At 40.1% G+C, this 18,814-nt stretch overlaps 1 protein-coding gene across 1 annotated transcript in view; it reads left to right on the forward strand.

Moving 5' to 3' along the window:
• Positions 1-18,471, forward strand: part of LOC132207650 (ral guanine nucleotide dissociation stimulator-like 1) — a 34,964-nt gene extending 16,493 nt beyond the window's left edge. The window contains exons 9-17 of the mRNA XM_059643580.1: positions 374-460; positions 1,023-1,055; positions 2,895-3,046; positions 4,777-4,836; positions 7,320-7,494; positions 9,251-9,466; positions 12,889-13,003; positions 14,467-14,581; positions 18,132-18,471. Coding sequence (XP_059499563.1) covers positions 374-460; positions 1,023-1,055; positions 2,895-3,046; positions 4,777-4,836; positions 7,320-7,494; positions 9,251-9,466; positions 12,889-13,003; positions 14,467-14,579 — 951 coding nt within the window. The 3' untranslated portion in view covers positions 14,580-14,581; positions 18,132-18,471. The remainder of the gene's footprint in view (positions 1-373; positions 461-1,022; positions 1,056-2,894; positions 3,047-4,776; positions 4,837-7,319; positions 7,495-9,250; positions 9,467-12,888; positions 13,004-14,466; positions 14,582-18,131) is intronic.
• The last annotated feature ends 343 nt before the right edge of the window (positions 18,472-18,814 follow it).

The raw sequence follows: 18,814 nt of genomic DNA on the forward strand, positions 1-18,814 counted from the left end.
GAGTTTAGAAAAAAATGACGTTTAAACTTGTTGAGACAAAGTTTTGGAGATCTGGTGAGGTAAATTGTTTTTATCTTCAAGCGAAATTGCACGTTACGTAGAAAATTTCCAATCTCCAAATGATGAGGTTACACAAATATTGAGTTTGGTTTCCAGTTCACAGATGAGGGATCAAACGTTGAACTTGCCTGGCCTTTATAGATCTAACGTTGCATTCCACTGTATAACTGTCTGAAATTTTGAGTCCTAAATTTTGATTCTAAATAGATTTAGTTGTATGATCAAGGGAATAAATAAGACATGGAGTAGTAATTTTGAGAAATAGGACAATGAGTTCACAATGGATTAAACAAATTCACCTCTCTTTTTCTAGGATATCGTTCAGGGAATTGTGCCGTACCTGGGAACTTTCTTAACAGAATTTTCAGCGCTGGATTCGGCTTTCCCGAATTACCATTCAGTAAGTCTCTCTTACAAGATTTGGATTCCTTATTTGCTGATGAGCGCTATTATTATGGTTTCATTGCAAGCTGCTTGTAGATGAGAATCAAAGCAATAAAAAAAATGAATGAGTTTGATTAATAATCCCAATCAGAATAATTTGATGCTTTGTGCTGTGAATCAAACAATTTGTAAACAAAGGAACATGCAAATCACTTTGCAGTTAATTGAATATGGGTTTAGTTTTTCAAAAGGTTGGATAAATTGCACATCATTTTTATTCTGTACAGGTAAATTGGTTACCTGGATGTCACTACCTTTTGAGCAGTTGAACAGCTGAGAATGTCTTCAGCTTGGTACTGACCTACTTGACTGGAGCAAAGGGCTCTATGTAGTGTCCAAGATATGACCTGGTGGTATGACAGATCATTTGTGATTGGCCTTTGACGATATACTAAAATGGAACCAAGTTTACAGAACTTGTATTTCACTTCTGATCTTTTAAATTTCATGATCTTGTTGTACTGTTTGACCTTTGTACATTTGAATTAATTTTCTTTGTCCTTGTCTATCTCTTACAGAATGGCTTGATCAACTTTGACAAGAGACAAAAAGTGAGTACTGAAAATTGCACTGTACAAAATGTTTGGAATTGTATGAAAGGGGAAAAGCATGCTTTTCAATCTTGTGCTGCTTTATTTGCTTGATGGGGGTGTAGGGGGAGTCCCCAACAGCATCCTAAATGTATATGGTCACTAATAAATCCAATAAAGAATTAAGGAGATGCTTTGTTACTCAGAGCAGCCAGAATGCAGAAGCTGCTGCTACCAGGACTCGTTGAGAGGATGAGCACAGATGTATTTGAGAGAAAGTTAGATGTCAGAAAGGACACAGCGGCATATTTAGAGTTTGAAGCAAGGTGGGAGAGGTGTATAGATCAGCATGGAGCAGTTCAGTCAAATAGCCTGCTTTTGCGCTGCTAATGTGCTGCAATTTACCTTTGAACAGTCACAGCCACGCACAGGATATGCTAGGCGTTATGTGTATGAAGATGTTGTTCAATTAATCTCAGTGTCATGGAAGCTATTTCATTATTGAAGACACTGGATAAACAATCTCTCCATATTAGTATTTTCCTTTAGATGAGAGACATCATTTCGTCATGGGATGTCAGAAATTGAGGGAGTGCACCTGTTTGGATTCTCACTGACTGGGCAGTATGTTTTACTCCATATTTCTGAATTTGGTAATACCAAATTCTCAAACATCCCTGTTGTCATGGCTACTGTTGAGGGTATCATCAAATCCCTATAGTGTGGAAACAGGCCATGCGGCCCAACAAGTTCATAGGGCCACTCTGAAGAGGGTCCCACCCAGACCCATTCCCCATGTGTAATTCACTGAAGCTAAATATCCCTGGGCACTACGGGCAATTTAGCGTGGGCAATCCACCTAACATGCACATCTTTGGACCTTGGGAGGAAACCAGAGCACCCAGAGATAACCCACTCAGATTGTATTTTCATCTTGTACTGCAACATTCAGCAGGCAACCTGAGAATATGAATTTGAGAGGAATTTGACCTTATGGCAAACAATGAATTCTTGCTTACAGAGCTGTAACTTGAGGTCCCTATGAATAGAATAGGTTCCGATCAGAAGCAGCTGATGCTGAATTTGCCAAACTGGGCCATGTGATGTAAAATCAGCTGGGTGGCAAAATAGGCATCCAACGCTGTGTGACTCCAATTCACCAGCTCGGAATGTAATCTGTCAAATGGCCCGCCATTTGTCGTGGCTGATGTGGATGTAGTGAAGTGTTTCTTTTCACTGACCTGTTGAAAACTGGCTGGCACTTTACAACTTGGCAGTAACATGTTGTCAGAGTTTGACTTAGAAAGGTCTGCCCGTTTTTACATGTCAAATTGTGACAAGATTCAACCAAGAAGCCACTGTGGTTGAAAGAAAATAGTCCAGTAACTTCGAGCTGCTCATGGTCCATTCAATTTCATGGTGGTGCAACCTTGAAAAATTAACTCAACATTTTCACCGTCTGTCTTGGCATCAGTTACTATAGATCAGCCACTTATTTTGTACTTGGCAGACTTCCTTTTGCTTGGATGAATGATCTTTCATAACATTTCTTGTCTTCACCCTAAATCAGCTTATGGTTCTTAAGTGAATCATTTTTTAAAATAATCCATCTTTGAAGCACTGTTTTGGGAATTAGTGTCCTGAAACCATCCTGGATAATCTGTACAGAAATTTATCCTTGAAAAGTCACATTTGTGTCATTTATTTCCAAAGCAGAAATATTTTTGTGACATGATGTACTGTGCACTTTGAATAAAGTTATCGATGCTGTTCAAAATACCACAGACTAGGATTTAGCAGGAGCAATTATAGCAGTTTAAACTTGCCTTAACAGCTCATTATTTATTTGTGTTCTTTCAGGAATATGAAATAATTTTGGGTATCAAATCCCTGCAGTTTGCTTGCTCATCTTACACCCTTCGTCCAAACGAGAATTTTCTAGACTTGTTCTTTATGCAACAATACTTAAGTGAGGATAGCGAGTACGTAACTGGTATTGTAGGAGTGTGCAGGTAAAACAGTTAAGGGTTGTGTGTGAAATCTTCTCTCGTTATAATTGCTGTTTAATGCTAGTGAGCTGCCAGATTGTTTACTGTCTTCCTTTTCCTTGGTTTCAAAGTTTTGACAATGAATTCTGACCTATGAGGATAAAGCCAGTTGCTCAATGAATCAATTCTGTTGTGTTGCATCAAAATGCGTTTCATTGGTATATAATAGTGCAGAGTATACTATCACTAAGCCAATGATTGCAGGAAAATGCAAAAAACTTGATGAGTGACCAATTTTAGCAACATGTCCAAGAGCTCCTATTGTGGGTGCACCTACAAATCCAGATGTAAATTGTACCAGTTTTGAGAAATGTTTCTTTTCCTTCCAATTTCTTTTCAAACACATAATCCTATTACTAACATAAAATTAACAATAACCCTACACAATTGGTCAGCATTTTAAAGTATCTTTCAATGGTTGCCTAAAAACATCATTCCCTCATCTCGAAATAGCCACAGTATATTTTTAATAATGCAACCAAAAATAATCTCCAACTGAAAAACAAAACACTTTGCCATTCCTGGACCAGAGTTGATTAAGGAACCAGATTATAGATCACTGAAACTATTTTTTAGTTTTGACAGAGCAGGCTTTGTAATAATTACATTGTTTGAAAACAGTTTGCTTCTTCATAAATTGATGGGCAGAAGTTCTTATTTAAAATGTACCTGATGTAGCAATTTACATTCCTGCTTTGAAAATCAAAGCTCACTATTAAGCCCATCCTCAGGCTATGGATGACCATGTGCAGCAAGTACCTGGCATTATCGTCAGTTCCATCAGTGGCACAGTCAGTATTGGGCCAACTTCAAACATGGTATTTATTTATAACAGTAATTACAAAATGTTACCGAAATTCACTTTGCATGGATCATAAGTTATATTTAAAGTTCTTTTGGACCTCTCGGATAGTTTGGTTGATTTTCGGACGGTTTGTCTGAAAATATCAGCAACAGAAAGTCTGGTCAAGAGATATACTCCTCATTTTACTACCTCCGAGATGTGGCATGTGGTGTTTTAGTCACCTGAAGTGACTGATTCATGACTACCTTTCATTACTTGACATTGTCTGTACATTCACATGACAGTGTGGATGAGGCCCAGAGAAACTCCTGTATAACTTTACAACCTATTGTATCACCTTTGGCACTGGAAGTTTGATTCTCATGTTTTCCAGTTAACTTTTTTCAAGCCCAGTCCTTGTTAATTTTTTCTGTACCTGCTGTAGAAGTTCGAGCATTTTGTTCAATTCCACGTGTTCTGCAAAAAGACTGAGGGGGTTATCGTCTTGGTAAAAAATTAAGCAAAGGAACCGCAGATGCTGGGAATCAAAAACACAAAGAGAAATTGCTGAAAACATTCAGCAGGTCTGGCAGCATCTGTGGAAAGAAAGCAGAGTTATCCTTCGGGTCTGGTGACATTTCTTCAGAACTCTTATTGTCTTGATCTGCTGTTCATAAAGCAGAAAAGATCGATGTGCCTACAGTGAGAACTTTTGTCGCTCATTACTCAAAGTAATGTTCAGTGTTCTCCTGCCTGAAAACACGTGCCTTTTGCAAACAAAATTATCATTCTGCAATTTCAAATCTATGTAAATGATTGATTTTGCCATAAATAATAAGAATATTGAACAAAAGCGTCTGATTCTTTTTAAATGAATCTTGTCTGAAAATGTTTATTTGCCACCCTGCAGCTCCTCTGAACTCGAGAAACCGCCAAAGCTCAAAAAGAGTGTGTTTAAACGCCTCAGCTGGTAAGTATCCCATGTTAAGCAGCGCAAATATCTCATTATTTCCTTTATTATTGGGATGAATGGACAGAAAGGTAATTACATCTGTTCCTTGACAAATAGAGACATTTGATGTGTGGTCATTATTGCTTCATTGGAGTGAGATTTTTTAGTAACTGTTCGAGTAATTTGAGATGATGCAAGGAGTGGTGCTGTTATTCTCACCTCGTGCATGTGTCTCGTGTAGACTGATTGATAGAGATTCTTTGCTATGACCATGAGTGTAGAATGTGGACCTGTGATGAGCTTGGTCTTGCCTAGCGATTCTCATTTGTCCAGAGAAGTTTCTGCACCATGGCTAAATTTCACCAGAATAAATTTGTTTATGAGAGACAAGTAAGCAAAAAAGGTGTTACAGTGAATTAAATTTGCATATTTGTGGGCCTGTATAATGAAAACTAGCAATGTTTAACGATTTTGAGTGAAAAATCAGATTTGTGTTCTACTTTGTGGGTCAGCAGGCAGCAGAAATATCTTCTGTTGAAAAATTATCAGCCATGCTTCTCACATCTGAAGCTCCACCTCAAAATTACTGTCTCAATGGAGTCAAGTTAGGTAAAGGAGAAGCACACGAGATCTAGGCGTTCTTGTACATCAGTCAATGAAAGCAAGCGTGCAGGTACAGCAGGTAGTGAAGAAAGCTAATAGCATGCTGGCCTTCATAACAAGAGGAATTGAGTATAGGAGCAAAGAGGTCCTTCTGCAGCTGTACAGGGTCCTAGTGAGACTGCATCTGGAGTATTGTGTGCAGTTTTGGCCTCCCAATTTGAGGAAGGACATTCTTGCTATTGAGGGAGTGCAGCGTAGGTTCTCAAGGTCAATTCCCAGAATGGCGGGACTATCATATGTTGAAAGATTGGAGCGACTGGACTTGGAGACTTGAGTTTAGAAGGATGAGAGGGGATCTGATTGAGATGTATAAGATTATTAAGGGATTGGACACTGTGGAGGCAGGAAGCATGTTTCCGCTGATGGGTGAGTCCAGGACCAGAAGACACAGTTTAAAAATGAGGGGAAGGCCATTTAGAACAGAGTTGAGGAAAAACGTCTTCACCCAGAGAGTGGTGGATATATGGAATGCTCTTCCCCAGAAGGCAGTGGAGGCCAACTCTCTGGATGCTTTCAAGAAAGAGATAAACAGAGCTCTTAAAGATAGTGGAATCAAGGGTTATGGGGATAAGGCAGGAACAGGATACTGATTGTGGATGATCAGCCATGATCATAATGAATGGTGGTGCTGGCTCGAAGGGCCGAATGGCCTACTCCAGCACCTATTGTCTATTGTCTATAAAACTCAAATCTCTTTCCATGTAGGTGACATGAAAGTATGTGTTTGTGTTGTTGTGCATACATGTGTAAAGACTCCAAAGTTATTGTTTTTGATAATTTTCCTGAGTTGGGGATATTATTTTATATTTCTGTTCAATAGGTAAGGACTGACCGGAACTCAGCAAAGTCAGATTTTCCACCACCTACCCGTGTAGAGTTTCAGAGAAGCAAAACCATGCCTTGTTGCTGTGTTGTGCCTTGCAGTGATCTGGACTGTGACATGTGACTATTGTTATATAGAAACCAAGAAAGAGAAGGGAAACACTTATTCACTTCCTAGGATATCTTCTCTTTACATGAGTGTGGATGTTACATGGATGTGATTTAGGCTTCCGTGGCTTAATTGTGATTCTCGAAGTGCAGGCAATCAACGTTGCAGCATTAGTGTGCAATCTCACATTTCAGCAGCCATCTGCTCTTGCTCCCTGCACTATTTAATGCCTAATATACCAACAATCGGGATTTTCAGTGTAGGAATTTTTTTGTCATTGCATCTGCTGTACTTCTTTTGGGAGTTTTGGAAAATTTTCGATGTTAATTATGCAATATAAATGCAAATTGCTGAATAGAAATCCTAACGTTTGCAGTACCAATATACTGAAGGCCAAATTCAGAGTTCACTGTCCTACCTTACAAAGTGTTGTATACAGTTTTCTATCAATTATCAATGGTGTTACTTTGTTTTACGTTTTATTTTTAATAAACTGCAGCTTTCAGGATGAAATTACATACACATTAGCATGTGGCCAGGTTGGGGGAAATTTTCCACCCTGTGGGTATTCAAATCCACATTTTGCCTTTCATGAGATTGAAGTTGATAGCAGGTTGAACAAACACTGCAAAAAGCCCAGATTCTTGTGCCATTGGAATATGCAAACATTGTAACCTATTCATATACTCCCTAACTATTAGACAATGTAACGGTGTTCAATACTAGTAATGCGAGCTCTTGGTATGAGTGTGCCACTATTAATTTCTCACAGGTCAAATGTGGCGCGCATCAAACTCCTGGTACTCTCATCATCAATATACCTTCATTCTAGTTTAATTTTTTTAAACAGTTTCTCTAGAATGCAATGACATTTTCATGTTTGTTGTGTCCCCTTTCCCTTGTGCAGCCTGTTTTCAAAGAGAGGTGTTAAAATACACAACACTCAAACTAAAAGCTCTGAGCAGCGAGCATCCCTTCAGAATGAGGATTCAGACGACAGCATTACCGCAGCCAGCATTTTATCAGATTCCAGCCACTTGGAAATGGAAGAGCCGAGCACTTCGCAAAAAGCGCCGGAAAAGGTGAGACAGTGAGGCACTCATCACGTAAAATATGTTGTTCTTGGAGACTCTGGTTTGTCTAATAATGTCCAGACAGTTTTTTTCTTCTTTCTTTCCTTCCTTTCTTCTGCCTTCCTGCCGTCTTATTATCCTGACTACACTTTGGCAGTCAAGAGGATACAAGGGTACTCAGTGATACCGTCCCAGCCACTGGAGCTGGATGGCTGCCTAGCCAATCTCCTTCGCCTTTCTTTTAAGAGCTATTAGCCGAATAGCCATTTTGATGTTTCAGCCAGACTGAAATCCTTAAAGTGAATGCCGTTCCACCAAGCATCTTCATACCTGGCTGCTGCCAGCAATTTTCCGTCCCAAGTCCCACTTGCCAAAGTTGGGTTACTTGCTTTCAGAACGAAGGCAAGACAGCTGTGCAATTCCCAGCCAAATTCAACCTTTGTGCTGGTTACTGAAGCATTTGATTCCAGAAAAGGTGTTATTCGCTCACGAAGTGAGAGCTGATTTTATTTGTTTTTTTTGAGTTGTGCTGTTGGCTTTGTTTTGCTTAGATATTTTATATGATTTTATACTAATAGCCAAAATATTTCATCTTTAATTTTTCACAGCATGTTTAATTTCTACACAGTAAATTTTAGTGCATGGGGTACATCTGTCGCAGCTTGAAGCGCACTGCCCACAAAAACAGTATTTAGAGTATGTTGGATAGGTCTTGATCCAGCAATTGCAACAAAGTAATGCAGCTCTCTGCATGGAGTCCTCGTGACTGCACGTTTTCTTTTTCTTCAATATTTGGGCTTTGAGCTGTTGATTAGTGCGTTCTGTGCTGAAGACCATTGTATCTTGGGAGATTATCAAAGTTGTGTTATGGTTATTGTTTACAGAATATGTCTAGGACTTGTCCCAGGGATATTTTCATAATGTATTCCCCTAAGAATTGGGCTAAGTATTATTAGGTCACATTTAGGTGTTTTGGAGTGGTATTTCTTTGTTTCAAAATACCCTCTTCCTTTTTATGGATTCTCCTGTTTAGTGTTGTGACTCCCTGTATGTTAATCATAAACTGAGAGCTGCAGTGACTTGGATGATTTCATTCTGGTTTCTTTAGTTCTCTGCTGTATGTGGTTTGCTGCTGCTGTCTGTCTTTCTTTCTGCCAGTGGTGCTGTGCCGCACACATTCTGACCTGCACAATGCACTGGTTGGCCCATTCGCAGTCACCTGCAATTCATAAATGTGTTTTAACTTCAAACAGTATAGTTGTATTCAAGATTTCTGTGCGTAGCAGGGTGAAGTGGGCAAATAAATATTTATGTAAGCATGTTCACATACTGAGTGCAAACTGAAACCCCAAAGGTTTATCTGACAAACTTAGAATTGAAGCACCAGTTTACATGGTCAAGTGAAATGACCACAATGTTATTATGCTGAAGGAAACTAATTAGTAATTTATGGGCATGCTAAGTACTGAATTGTTGATGTTGACTGAACAGCTAGTAAACACAAGCGGGAGTATAATTCCTCAGAAGTGATCTTTACTGGTAGAGGAAAGAACTGCAAGTTAAATATTTCACAAGACAGCAACGACCAAGAATTCATGTACAACATAATGTTCTTGCAATTAAGCTGTCCTGAGCAGAATGCCTTCACCTTTATGGGCAGCAGGACAGCATATTTTGTGTAATAATAAATATAACTGGAAAGGGGGAAGTATCTAATATGCAACAATTGACAAACGTTTTCTTAAACAAAATAATTATTCCACAGCCATTAAGATCCGTGGATACTGCCTCCTCTGGAGGTTTATCCAACAGTGGTGCACCAGCAAAATCAAATTATGACAAAGCCAAGTCTCGTAGGCGTGCAGGTTTGGGCAGCTGCTGGTGTGCAACACGTCGGAGGGACAACCGCCAGAATGAGAAAAGCTGCCTCATCCGAGTCAGATTAGAGGAGGACAGAGCACAAGAATTCAAAACTATTTTGGTAAGTCCCTGGACTGGTTGCTCTCGTCATGCTCGGTCCAAATAATTGCCATTGCTCCCTGCCAGTATCGCAAGAGGAATTTTTATCCCAATTATTTGTTGCGATGCAGTCATATTCAGTGTGTATTTTCCACATTGCTGAAGCCTTTTTTGCTCTATGAGAGTGCTTTGACCATCATTTTGATCCTGTTTTGTAATGCAGTAGCAATGTTTAGGTTTTAGGCCTGAACACATTTTCCTTGCATTTCTCCTTTAAGTGTACATGGCAAGGTGCAGCGCTCTGTTGCCCCATTTTGGGGACTGGCTGATAACTATTGAAGAGGAAATATCACAAATTAACACGCACCATTAACTGTACAATAAATCAGCAAGGAGGTACCAGATCTTCAGTTAGCTGACCACAGGCACTTTGGTCCATCTGTAAGCCAATCGAGTAATACTAACAGAGATATTGAATATTTCTTTCCTGGCTTTGGCTCATGTGAAATTTAAAAGGCTGGTGCATGGAAGAAAGCACATCAAAAATGGGTTGGAGAAGAACATAGAACATTACAGCACAGTACAGGCACTTCGGCCTTCGATGTTGTGCCGACCTGTCATACCAATCTGAAGCCAATCTAACCTACACTATTCCATGTACGTCCATATGCTTGTCCAATGACGACTTAAATGTACCTAAAGTTGGTGAATCTACTACCGTTGCAGGCAAAGCGTTCCAATAGCAAGAGTGCAATCCAAAACAGAATAATTGCCTATTGGCTAGTTCAGGGAAGTCGAAGGAATATTGGCCAAATTAGAAGGCACATAGGTTGTTTTGTTTGATCATGCATTTTCCTTGACAGGATCAGTCGTACTCTGATTGTGCCTCCACAGAGGTCAGTGTGATGTGTGGAAATTGCTTCTAGTGTTTAAATATTGTTAACAAACAGCGCCTCTTTACTCTGGTGAAGAGAACATTTGTTAGCTTGTCAGTGAGTTGGAGATGGGGCAGAACCAGCCTAAGATCTGAGGCAGAATTTGGATAAGCAAATGGCAAACAGCTTGTTTAGATTGAACATCTATGAAACACAGAAAACAAAATTCTCAACCAAAATGACGAAAATGTCTCCTGATGAATGTGCAACAAATTGTTGCCAACTAATACAGTCATGAGAGGCCAACTAGAAAATCGTGGAATGTTATCACAAAGCAAAACAAAAACTTGAGTTATTGTGTCTGTGTTAAATCTCAGTGAGAAGTAGCCTAATTCGCCACCCATCTCCCCCACCACAACCACCATTGCCCTTTTTAGCCCTGCCCTGCAAATTTTGCTCCATGCAATTATTCAGTTGTCTTTAGAAAGTTATTTAATCTGCTTTAACCACCTATTCGTACATTGCGGTTTGGAAAAAGCAGGATTCTTTTTTGTTTTTGCTTTTTCTCCCCACCAATGACCTTAGATTTTGACCTTGGTACATAGTGTCAGAAGGACCAGTAAACAGTTTCCCTCATTTACTTTAGTTAGCCTGAGCAAATGACTGTTCTTCATGATTCTATGTTCTAATCCTTACCCAATTTTGAGTCTATACCGCCACTGCCCATTTCATTCCACAGGCTTCAATTTTGCTTGCACACTTGTGTGGCACTTCTTCGAACATAATTTAGAAAATCCAATTTATCACCAATGAATCACTAAAATTAGTGATTAATCATTTAAAGTCTGAGCATACAGAGTGGAAAAGGTATTGGTTATTCAAAAAAGATCACTTTTGGGGATGTTAGTTAATGTAAAATAACAAGGTGTCGAGCTGGATGAACAGAGCAGGCCAAGCAGCATCAGAGGAGCAGGAAGGCTGACGTTTCGGGCCTAGACCCTTCCTTAGAAAGATAATGTAGTTCATCTAATCTCTAGTTGTGTAATATTTGACTCTACCACTTATAGAATTGTCGAGACGTACCGAACAAAATATCCCCCCAAACCTTTCCTATTTATGTACTTATTCAAATGTCTTTTAAACATTGTAATTGTGTCTACATCTGCCACTTGCTCAGGAATTTAATTCCACTACATTTTTTGGATTTTTCAGATTTGCTATCCATTAATATATTTAATATGATCTTTGCTTTTGACTGGGTGGCAAAAGTAGTTTTTTTAGCCATGAACTATAGCAAAATTAAAGTAGAATTAAGTGTGAGTTTACTCAACCAGAAAACATTGCAGTTCTCCAGAAGAAACAGAAAATTTACTGGTGCATTTCATCTTCCAGGTCATTGCTCAAACTTGAGCTGAGAAAAGCATTCTCCAAATATAACAGAGAATTAAACAAAAGCAGACAATTGCCCAAAAAACTGGTCTTCTCAATATCCTGCCTATCAAATATTATTCCTGTACAGTCACATTATGATTAAATATTTGCACTGTCTTCAAATCACAAATTGCTAACTGTTTCAAACTGTTAAAGCAATTTTATGAATAATTTATATGAATAAGCATAACATTAGGAAATGTCAGACTTCACAAACAACATTGAGCCATTTGCTGTAATGACAATAAATGTTAAAAGCAGGCAAATTGTATGGGGGTAACAAAGTGGGAAGCTGGATGAACACAGCAGGCCAAGCAGCAGAGCATCTCAGGAGCACACAGTCTGGCCTTTCAGGCCTAGACCCTTTTCTGATGAAGGGTCTAGGCCTGAAACATCAGCTTTTGTGCTCCAAAGATGCTTCTTGACCTGCTGTGTTCATCCAGCTCCACACTTTGTTATCTTGGATTCTCCAGCATCTGCAGTTCCCATTATCTCTGATACAATTTTAACCTCATTGTGAAGCCTCTTCCAGGGATACCTAACCTGAAGAAGTTACCCTCCTCTCTCCGGAAAAACCTCAGTGGATCTTTCTCCCACTGCAACTCTCTTGTAATCTCTTCAGCCTTGAAACAAAGCTTTTCTGTTGAAGGATCTGTGCCCGAAACATCAGCTTTTGTGCTCCTGAGATGCTGCTTGGCCTGCTGTGTTCATCCAGCTCCACATTTTGTTATCTTGGACTCTCCAGCATCTGCAGTTCCCATTATGTCAAATGGTATGGGGGTTTTGGGTGGGAGGGGATGGAAGTGGATTATTTAAATTATGAATTTCGTCATTAGTTACTTGTTTCAAACTGTGTGTATAGGTAAACTTGATCACTGGGCTCTGTTTCCATTCAAATTCCAACCTTTACTGTTCACAGTAACTGTGTTATGGAGCATCGAATGCAGATTTTACAATAACTGTCCTACCAGATATTATTTCATTAATGTAACTTTTACAGCTTACAGTGTAATGTCCCAATTAGTTTTCTGGGTGAAAGCAGCAATATTTATAAGCCCTTTGGAAATTGAGGCATTATATATTTCATTTGGTGTGTGTGTCTAATGCATTAATGAAAAGTGAATGTTGTTTTAATTAGGTGACTAATCAAGATCGTGTATCTGAAGTTCTCAACAAAGCCATCACCGCGCTCAAATTTGAACCCGAGCGTCCTCAGCAATTTGCTCTAGCACAGATCATTGAATCAAATAAAGGTGAGCAGTGGAAATTGCTTCAATTTAAGTTAAATCTATTTCTGAACAGCATAACAACTGCAAGGGAATTGATATTTTCTTTTGATTTCACCAAAAAGCTGCAGATATCTAAATTTGTATCATTGAACATACCCAAGCATGTTCAGCAGGATTCAACTCTGAGGAATGTAAAGCCAATAAACAACTAATACCTGCACCTAATAAAAGCAAATTATTTCATCAGATTGCCCTAAAGCCAAATCAGAACAAAGAACCACAAATGCTGGAAATCAGAAACTGCTGGAAAAGAACAGCAGCAGTAGCAGCACTTGTAGAGAGAAGTCAGGGGTAGTGTTTAGAGTCCAGTAGCCCTTTTGTAAAACTACCTAAAGCCATATTGAGTGAAGGATGTACATCGGGATTTGGGTGTGGCATTAAATCCTGAATTATTCGCATTGTTAGCACATTGTTCTGCTTTGTTCATTCTTATTTTAACTGGTTATTCCAAAATAAATGTTTCCTGTTGCTGAAATTAATCTGTTCTTCCCCTCTTTTTGGCCCGTGGCTGAGAGACCAGAAACATGGTTGGGGTCACTGCTGTCAAGTTGCAAATCTGTCGCAACCCTCCCCCAACCATTTCCTGGTGAAAAGTAGAAACGAGGTCTCATGGGTTTAATTCTGCTGTGGTGTAAAACTTGCCATCCAGGCTGTGTTAAGCAGAATGCCTTATGAAAATGAAAGGTCCCAATGCCTTTGCAGCATGCTATCCCTGTCAGATTTCACAGAAAAGAAAAATCAGTTCCCTGGACGTAAGTCTCACTGACAAAGCTGGAATTTATTCTGCATCCATCATAGCCCTCAGAAAATGGCCATTCACTGGATCACTAACTCGTGTTTGATTTAGGTGCCCTCAGTGGTGTTAGTTTCATGATTCCAACACAATGCTGAAGGAGAGGATAGCTTTTCTCAGTGTTTTCGCATTGATCACACTGCACCTTTTTGTGTTTGATGCTGGTATCAGCAGAAGTGACCATGTAGCTGCTGGGTCATTCGTGAATCAATTGGGGTTTTGCGTTGTTCTGTAGTAAGGAAAATCTGACATCTTTACCTGGGCTACTGTATGCTGACTCTTCACAGCCTCATATGTGGCCTAATAAAGCCACTCAATTGTACAAACTGTCATGAAGAAGGCATGTGCCATCGGACAGTGAGAGGTTTGAAATGGATTTTAGTCTTGACCAACAATGCTCATCCTGAGAATGGGTCTCAGATATAATGGTTTTCAGTTATTGAGTTTACCTAATTTGGTATAACTCCAAGATTTTCTCTTGTGTTTTGTAATACGTTCTGAATCCTTGCAGTACATTTGTTCTGTTCCTCCCAGCCATTGATATTTCCGTATCCAGGAAGCAGTTGGACCTGTGCACAATTAATATGATGAAAACACGTGTGAATAATAATGTGCTTTCCCTCTGCTTTTTCAGTGCTCATACTTCCGGCCGATGCCATCCTGTATTATGCAATGAACAAGAAAGTGAATCATGACTTCATCCTGAGATTCACTGAAAGAAGATCTTCATGTCTATGCAAGTTTTAGCTGTAAGGAACATAATGTTTCATGGGACTCTGTTGGATCTAAAATCTCTGCTCAGTACCAAAAACCCTGCAATATATGAATAAATTACTTTGGCAGTGTTCTACTTTAAATTATTGGACAATTTGGAGAGAGTGACTTGACTTCAGACAATTGCTTAACATTAACTTTTGAGTCCAGTGCTTGTTTGTCCTTTTCAAACATCTTGCACATCAGCTATTTTTTCTGGAATGCTGGAGAATTGAACCCTGCCACCGGTCTTCTATGAACATCACAGTCATGTATCAATTGGTTGGATGAGAAAAAGAATCGTTTACGTATCAATCTTGTTGACCAATTGTGATTGAATTTGCTTGGGTTCCTCAATGGTTGTTTGGTTAAAAAGCAAACCAGCCATTTGTTCAGCCAATGGCAGGATGATGAATACTTCAACTGAAGTGTTTGGTTTGGCCTTTAAACTCTTCAGCACTCCATTCCTGCCTTCAATATTTTTATTTCTCCAGTGGTTTAAACTAATTTGGACAGAATGCCATTGACATGCCTTCAACAAAGGGTAACTACCAGAAATAATAGAGTTGTTTATTACTGCCAGTCATATTGCACTTGTTTGAGACCTTAACTGTTTTTACTTAATGTTCAATTTTACAACAATTTAACATAAAATTATTGTGTCATAGTGGGACATATGAGTGAGACTGTGTGAGTGAGAGTCAGAGTAAGCGATGTGTGAGTGAGACTGTGAGTGTGTGTAAGAGTGAGACTGTGAAGTTAGAGTAAGACTGTACGTGTGAGTGAGACTGAATGACAGTCAGTGTGAGACTGTGTGAGTGATACTGAGAGTTTCTGTGTGAGTGGGTGTGAGAGAGTGGGACTGTATGAAGTCAGAGTGAGACTGTGAGTGAGAGCATGTGTGCGAGTGAGACTGTGAGAGAGAGAGTCAGAGTTAGATTGAGAGAGAGAGAGAGAGACTAGGGATTTGTATGTGAATGAAACCGTGCATTTGTGAGAGTGAGACCATATGTGTGACTAAGAACATGTGTGAGTGAGAGAGTCTGAGTGGGACTGTGTGTGAGTGGGTCTGTGGGTGAGTGAGTGAGTCTGTGTGTCAGTGAGTCAGAGTGAGACTGAGAGAGAGAGAGTAGGAATTTGTATGTGAATGAGACCATGCATTTGTGAGAGTGAAAACATGTGTGTGACTAAGAACATGTGTGTGAGTGAAAGAGTCTGAGTGGGCCCGTGTGTGAGTGGGCCCGTGTGTGAGTGGGCCCGTGTGTGAGTGAGTCAGAGTGAGACTGAGAGAGAAAGAGTAGGAATTTGTATGTGAATGAGACCGTGCATTTGTGAGAGTGAGGCCATGTGTGTGAATAAGAATGTGTGTGTGAGAGAGTCTGAGAGAGACTGTGTGTGAGTGAGACTGTGTTAGTGAGACTGCGAGTGATCCGATGTGAGTGTGACTGTGAGTGAGAGTTTGAGTGACACAGTGAGATTAATTGAGAATGTATGATTGAGTGTGAGACTGAATATTAGTCAGACTGAATAAGATTGTGTGAGAATGTATGAGTGAGAGAGCATGTGTAATTGAGTGAGTTTGAACAAGACCATGTGTGATTGAGACTGTGAACTCAGAGTGAGATTGTGTATGAGTGAGACTGTGTGAGTGTGAGAGGCAAGGTGTGTGAGAGTGAAATCGTGGGAAGTCAGAGTGATACTGTGTGTTTGAACCTCCAAGTAAGACCGTGTGAGGGTGAGACTGTGTGCGAGTGAGTCTATGTACGGGTGAGACTGCATGCGAGTGAGACAGCGTTATGAGTGAGACTGTGTGTGTGAGACTATGTACGGGTGAGACTGCGTGCGAGTGAGACTGTGCGCAGGTGAGACTCTGTGTGAGTGAGTCTCTGTGTGGGTGAGACTGTGCACTCAAATGAGACTGGCTAAGAGTGTCAGAGACAGCCTGTGTGAGTGAGACTGAGTTGGTGCGTGAGAGTCAAAATTGGGCATGTGTGTTATTGAGCCTGAGTTTGTGCATGTGACACAATGTGAGTGTCTGTGTGGGAGGGAGTCAAATTACATGTGTGAGACTGTGTGAAGTGAGAATGAGACTGTATGTGTGAGACTGAGACCATGTGTGTGAGTGAAAAAGTCAGAGTGAGACTGTGTATGCGTGTGACTGAAGCTGCAAAGTCAGCGTGATACTGTATGAGTGAGAGCGTGTGAGATTAGATTGGATTCCCTACAGTGTGGAAACAGGACCTTTGACCCCACAAGTCCACACTGCCCCTTGAAGCATCCCACCCAGACCCATCCCCCTACAACCCACACACTCCCAAACACTACGGGCAATTTAGCGTGGCCGATCCACCTCACCTGCACATCTTTGGACTGTGGGAGGAAACCGGAGCACCCAGAGGAAACCCACGCAGACACGGGAAGAATGTACAAACTCCACACAGACACTCACCGGAGGCTGGAATCGAACCCGGGTCCCTGGCGCTGTGAGGCTGCAGTGCTAAACACTGAGACACCATGCCACCCTTGAGATTGTGCTTGTGATACTGTGTGAGACTGAGTGTGAATGAGACTGTTTGAGAGTGTGAGGGAAGGGAGTCAGTCCATGTGTGTGAATGAGTCCATACTTGTGAGTGAAACTGAGTGTGAGTGAGGCTGCGTGAAGTGTGAGTCAGACTGACTGAGTGTGTGTGTGAGCGACTATAACAGGCTGAGTGAGAAATTGTGTGTGTAAGTGTGAGACTGCGAATGAAACTGTCAGAGTGTAAGAGTGAGGGAGTGTGTGTATGAGAGGATATATGAGAGTAAAGTGCAAGCCATCTCAGGGGAAAAAAAAACTAACAAACTAACCATTTATCCAGACCATTAGGTGGGATGATGAGTACTTCAGCTGGTTTGTTTGGCTCGGCCTTTAAAGTCTCCAGCCAACCTTTTGTTTCCAGAGGCTTTAACTAATTCTGCATTAAAAACCCATTGATGTTTTTTAACTCACTGCAACTGCAAGAAATAACAGCACTGTTTATTATTGCCAGTGGTATTGCACTTGTTTGAGACTTTAATTAATGCTCAGCTTTATAATGAATTTATTTTGAATGGTTATATTGTGAGATGTGCGTGCGTGTGTAAGAGAATATATATTTGTAAAATGCAAACCATTTTGGGGATAAAAGGTATTTAAAAGATGTACAGGGGACCAGATCACCTCAGACATGAATACTGTAAGACACTTGTTGTTCCTAGTTTATCTGCTCATGTTCCATTACTCAGACCTGTCATTGTTTCAAGTGGGTCTCATTGGTTAACAGCCAATTTGAAACTCATTCATTGACCTTTTCATCTTCATGCAATCACATCTCACGTGCAGGACAGCGTTGGTTATGTATATTCACTTTTCAAATGGATCCAAAACAAAAATCCATTCAAAGTAGCAAAATATCAGGAATTTTTAACAGTATTTGAGTCTCTGTCAAATTCACATTTGCACGATGTATAAATTAACACCAGGAACAACAAGCACTTTAACATTTCTGGTATTCCTTTCTTCCACAGGCAATGTTCGAGCCTCCTTCCCAATGTGAATCAATGAGCTCTGGTGAGGAAGGGCTTTAGAGAGCTCACCGCCCTGATTTTTGAGAGGTCATATGTATTTTATTTCCTTCTCCTCCTGTAAATCGCTTGGTGCTCGACATAGGATTCACTAATTAGACATTTACACATAACCACTTTAAAATTAAAATGGTTCACCATCGAGGCTATGCCAACAATACCAGCCACAGGTAGAAGAGAAAATCATCTGAGTTCTTTGTCTAAGTTTGTTTCTAAAAATAGTGTTCAGTAAATGTTTTCAATGTTCTTACATTTGTTTTAAATTAAAAAACTTAAATTGCAATCTTTTGTTTCATTCTTTTGAAGTAGAAGACAAATTCTAGGCTGAGGGAGTATACTTCATCTCTAATTAGTGCTGCTTCACTAAATATAACCTCCTATCAGCAATTTGTGTTGAGAGCTCACCTCCACGAACCATGTATCTGGGGCAATTGATAGTCATAATCCTAGAGAGCAAGGCAGGTACCTTGGCATCACACAGGAAATCTCTATTGGGGGGGCAGCTGATGGACAAACTGGTTGAACAAATAATGGCTCTGCCAGGATTGGAACAGTTTGTTTGCAATACGTGGGAAAGGTGCCTCCATTAAAAATGGCCTCTGACATCCGTCTACTCACTTGCATCA

Source organism: Stegostoma tigrinum, unplaced genomic scaffold, assembly GCF_030684315.1.
Source record: "Stegostoma tigrinum isolate sSteTig4 unplaced genomic scaffold, sSteTig4.hap1 scaffold_118, whole genome shotgun sequence".
Taxonomy (NCBI): domain Eukaryota; kingdom Metazoa; phylum Chordata; class Chondrichthyes; order Orectolobiformes; family Stegostomatidae; genus Stegostoma; species Stegostoma tigrinum.